We start from the raw sequence: 5158 nt of genomic DNA, 5'->3' as shown, positions 1-5158 counted from the left end.
TTCCATATATAAACCTTTCCTTGACTTTTTACAACAATGAACTAATAATATTTGTCCTTCTGTGATTGACTTATTTCTCTCAGCATAATATCCTCCAAGTTCGTCCATGTTATGAGGTGTTTTGTAGATTCTACATTATTCTATAGCGTTGCATGGTATTCTTTTGTGGGTAGGTACCGTAGTTTGGTTATCCATTCTTCTGTTGATAGGCACCTAGTTTGTTTCCATCTTTTTGCTATTGTAAATAGTGCTGTGATGAACATGGGTGTGCATATATCTGTGCCTGTCCTGACTGTCACTTCTCTAGGATTTATACTTAGTAATGGGATTGCTGACTCAAATGGTATTTCTGACTGTGTCAGTTGGTTTCTCTTTTCTTTGTTGAAGAGGGTCTTTGTAGCTTGTCTGCCTGTTCTGCCATCTTCTCAAATGCTTTTTTTTCCCTCAGTGGGAATGATCGTGTGATTCTTTTCCTTCATTATATTAATGTGTTATATTACATCAGTTGATTTTCTTACATTGAACCACTCTTTGATTCCTGATACATTTTGTATACTTTTAAAAGTTCCCTTAGAAAAATCTTTCAGTAAATTGTTTCTTACTCTTAAGTGGGTTTTATGGAATGTGTCATTTTCCCAAATGTTGCTGCCAGTAAAGATTCCAGTGAAGAACAGGACCTGGTCCATAGTAGGCACTCACTGTTTGTTGAATGAATGAATGAGTTGAGAAAATTATGATGCACTGGCATATAATTTCCTTTGGCAAGCTGAGAGTAACTCTTAATTTTTTTTTATTAAAATATTTTCCTGTGTTTTTGGTCATACTTTACACAGCAAGTTAAATCCCATTTAACAATTTTTACAGTTTGTTCAGTGGCATCGGTTACTTTTTTCAGTGTGTCAGCTTTCTCATTCTTTGTGTTCTGATTGTTTCATTTCCAGTAATCTGGTTTCCCTATTCCCTGGCTTTCTGATCTTTGCTTTTGAGTACATGTTGACTATTTATTTTGATACAGGTGATTTTTTAAAGGAGCACAGTATTAACAGATGATGCTGTTTTATCTTATGACCCAGTCTGTTATTTAGCTAAAAGATGACCTCATGGAATAGTTTTGGTTCAAAATTTTAAGAATGTCCCTGGGCAGTACTCTTGAAGAGGTCTCAAGCCTCAACCAGTCCAGTACATCTGAACTTTGTAAGAATTTTAGTTTGATGCCATTGTTTCACAATCTATCTATTGTGTTTCTGATCAGAACAATCAGTAGTTATAGCCAGGCATCATCTATTTCTGGTTTCAAGGTAGATGAGGGTCCTGGTTCTTATAGACTATTAGTGCTGTGGACTAGTTTCTTCTGTGAGTCTTTGGGTTCCTTCTTTCTCTTTCACTTTGGACACACAGCAATAGTTGTGTCTTAGATGGCAACTCATGAGCTTTTAAGACCACAGACACTCCTCACCAAACTAGGAATGTAGGACTTGAACTTTATGGATTATGTATATTATGCGAGGTGACCAAGTTGTCCAATGAGATTATGAACCTAAGCCTTCAGAACCCCCCCCCCCAGCCAAATCTTGTGGGATGTTTGGTGAATTCTAAGAAGTATCTGTGTTTGTGCCCCCTGTTATGCTTCCTTATATATATATATATATATATGAATATGTATGGTTGCATACACTTAAAATTATGTACACATGCATATAGATAGATCTACTTCTACCCACATATACCTGTACACTTCTGTGTATACATAAATACACATGTAACTGCGTTCCGATTGTTTTAGTTGCCATTGCACATTATATATGTCATAGCATTTACCAAAATGTCCTTTTTTATCCTTTTCTTTTTTGCATACTTCTTAGTGACATCATTTAGCTTGGTCAAGCTGTGTACACTTTACCCACATTTGGTGTTGTCTTTTAATTTTTTAATAGCTCTTGTCGAAGATGTGAATATCTGTCTGCAAGCATGCAGCAGTCTGCATGCTCTGTCCTCTTCCTTGCCTGATGATCTTTTACACAGGTATGTAGTAAAGATCCACCTTTTGACCCTGGCTCTGATACCTTGGAAATATTACCACACCTGCATATGTATTTCATTTTTCGTAGATGTGTTGATGTTTGCCGCGTTCAGCTAGTACATAGTGGAACTCGTATTCGACAGGCATTTGGAAGGCTGTTGAAGTCGATTCCTTTAGATGTTGTCCTAAGGTATATAACAGTTGTTTTGGGGCAAAACACCCCATTATGTTTTTATTGCCTAATAATTGTGTAGTTTAGGAAAAGATAAAGAACCTATTAGTCAGTTATTGTCATGTCTTGGAAGATGCTTCTTTGTCAGGCATCAAATTGTGCAGTTCCAGAAGAAAATAACAAAAGTCTGTATTTTTTTGAGCTTTATGAGCTCACAAGAACTAGAACGGAATAATTCATATAATGTCAGAATTGTTTCTGAATAGGTAATATATTTGACAAACTGTTTTTTTTATTAAGTTGACTTGGGTACTTTAAGAACCTAGTATCTTGAAGTCATAGTGACATCTCTTGTATCCATTTACCAAACCAAACCCACTGCATCTAACTCATAGTGACCCCTCTTTGGGTTTCTGAGGTGGCATCACTATGGAAGTAGATTGCCCAGACTTCTTCTGAGGAGTGGCTGATGGGTTTGAACCACCAGCCTTCTGGTTAGTAGTCAGATGGCTTAGGCATTACATCACCAGAGCTCCTTGTATCCATTTAGAAGTCTTAATTTTATTATTATTTTTTTACTTCTGATTTAGTTAGCAAGGAAATAATCCCTTTACAGTCGTGTTATCCTTTTAAACATATTTTACATAATAGTATGTTTATTTTCTGTCTACAGCAATAACAATCACACAGAAATTCAAGAAATTTCTTTAGCATTAAGAAGTCACATGAGTAAAGCGCCAAGTAACACATTCCACCCACAAGATTTCTCTGATGTTATTAGTTTTATTTTGTATGGCAACTCTCATAGAACAGGGTAAGACATTTCTTTGACTAATATATCTGGGAATGCTTCAATATCTTGATCCTATCTCCAGTTTTGAGGGAACTATGGAGGGATAGAGGAACTATGGAGAGGTGTAGGAGTGGAAATTAACCTTATTAGATGGGTCATTTTCATTTTCAGCAGTAGGAATACTGTTCTGAAGATAACGTCTGAAGAAACAAAAATGAGCTTTGAAATTGAGTGCTGACATACGGTTGACAGTTCACTGTCTAATGTCGTTTATCAGTGCTTTGGGGGAAGGATACTGATGCTTATCTGTAGTGAATTTTTTTTATCTTAACAGCCGTATTGTCATGAACCGTGTATCATAATAATCCACTCATATCATATCCCAGCCTATTTCAACTGTAAAAGACTTCCTAAAAAAAAAAAAAATATGGGATAAAATGCTTCCCAATTTCATAGGTTTTGCCCTTTGGGAGTAGGAAAAATTAGAGTCCTCCACTTCTATTTCCCTTGCAGTTTTCTTTTTGAATTATTATAAGTTGTCATTGTCTGTTAAATATCAAACTACTTTTCCCAGGAAGGACAATTGGTTAGAAAGATTGTTCTATAGCTGCCAGAGGCTGGATAAGCGTGACCAGTCAACAATCCCCCGCAATCTCCTAAAGACAGATGCTGTCCTTTGGCAGTGGGCCATTTGGGAGGCAGCACAGTTCACTGTTCTTTCTAAGTTGAGAACGCCACTGGGCAGAGCTCAAGATACCTTCCAGACAATTGAAGGTAATTGACTTTTTGTGCTTTTCTAAACTTTGTGATGCAAATACTCTCTTGCTGTATTAGGGGAAAAGTAATTTAAAAATTTTGGATTTCTGAAAATCAGAGTAAAGAGTATGTGATCTTTCTTTTTTACTCTTAGTTGATCTTTTAGGTGCATTTGTTAGAGTAAGCTTTCTTTAATAATTGTTTTGGCAGCAATGCCGGTATTTGTTTTTGTTCAAGAACTTATGGTATTTATCTGAAGAAAATGTTTTTTCCTTTAAAATGAAAGATATTTAAAGTTGGAATTTGTTTTATTTTTTAATAATGGATAGACAGAGGATACTTGATCAGTGTTAATTTGTGAAATTATGTCTAAGAATTTGAAAAATGTTTTAAATTTGGAATATCGTCTCTGCTTTTAGGTATCATTAGAAGTCTTGCTGCTCACACATTAAACCCTGATCAAGATGTCAGTCAGTGGACAACTGCAGACAATGATGAAGGCCACAGTAGCAACCAGCTTAGACTTGTTCTTCTTCTGCAGTATCTGGAAAATCTGGAAAAATTAATGTATAATGCATACGAGGGATGTGCTAATGCATTAACATCACCCCCCAAGGTTGGTTTCCATGGGGTAGTTTGCGTTGTAGTGCTTGACATTATCGAACCTGTAGACTTGTACCTTGGTTTGTGTATATTTGAGACATATATACCTATAATCTGAACCAGTTCTGAGCTCTTCTTTCCCTTTATTCTAAAGGTCATTAGGACTTTTTTCTATACCAATCGCCAAACTTGTCAAGACTGGCTCACTCGGATCCGACTCTCCATCATGAGGGTTGGATTGTTGGCAGGCCAGCCTGCTGTGACAGTTAGACATGGCTTTGACTTGCTTACAGAAATGAAGACGAATAGTCTCTCTCAGGTAAAGTGGTGTGTATGGAATTAATTTTAAATTTGTTAATTAGAAAAAGGTAGTTTAATCCCTTTGCTATGGTTTAATTTATAGACAGAAGAAGTTAAAACTTCCATTTGTTTTCAAATTTTAGTTCCAGTATTTTGTAAAAGCATTAAGTGCAGAAGTTACCTATTGATGATTTCTGTTTAGAACATGTTCAAAATATCTATTTCTTCTGCTTAAGGGTTGGGACTTTAAAGATAATTCTTAAGTATTTGTCAATAAGGGAAATAATTTTTATAATGAATGGGAAGGTGCTTCTGTAGTTCCTGGCTAGTAAGTGGGTTCCCTTTAAATGTTTATAGTTAAATCCAAATATAGCAAAATGTTTACTAATAAAGGTAATGTTAGTGGATATCAGGTTAATCATTCTTTTTTTTTTTTATTAGGATTTGGGTGAAGATTTACAGAGTAAATTCACTTTTCATACAGCAGTTCACATATACTTTGTCTCATGTCATT

The 5158-nt window shown here is 35.6% G+C and overlaps 1 protein-coding gene across 1 annotated transcript in view; it reads left to right on the top strand.

Moving 5' to 3' along the window:
• The window catches only part of SMG1 (SMG1 nonsense mediated mRNA decay associated PI3K related kinase), a 144551-nt gene that overhangs the window by 73590 nt on the left and 65803 nt on the right, over nt 1–5158 (top strand). Inside the window, exons 17-22 of the mRNA XM_007950585.1 lie at nt 1935–2022; nt 2109–2210; nt 2866–3006; nt 3560–3759; nt 4161–4357; nt 4499–4663. Of these exons, the coding sequence (XP_007948776.1) occupies nt 1935–2022; nt 2109–2210; nt 2866–3006; nt 3560–3759; nt 4161–4357; nt 4499–4663 (893 nt within the window). The remainder of the gene's footprint in view (nt 1–1934; nt 2023–2108; nt 2211–2865; nt 3007–3559; nt 3760–4160; nt 4358–4498; nt 4664–5158) is intronic.

This window comes from Orycteropus afer, unplaced genomic scaffold, assembly GCF_000298275.1.
Source record: "Orycteropus afer afer isolate SDZICR_OR568_19922 unplaced genomic scaffold, OryAfe1.0 scaffold00281, whole genome shotgun sequence".
Lineage (NCBI taxonomy): Eukaryota > Metazoa > Chordata > Mammalia > Tubulidentata > Orycteropodidae > Orycteropus > Orycteropus afer.
The sequence above is the reverse complement of the archived record's forward strand: the minus strand, read 5'-3'. Positions and strand labels throughout refer to the sequence as shown.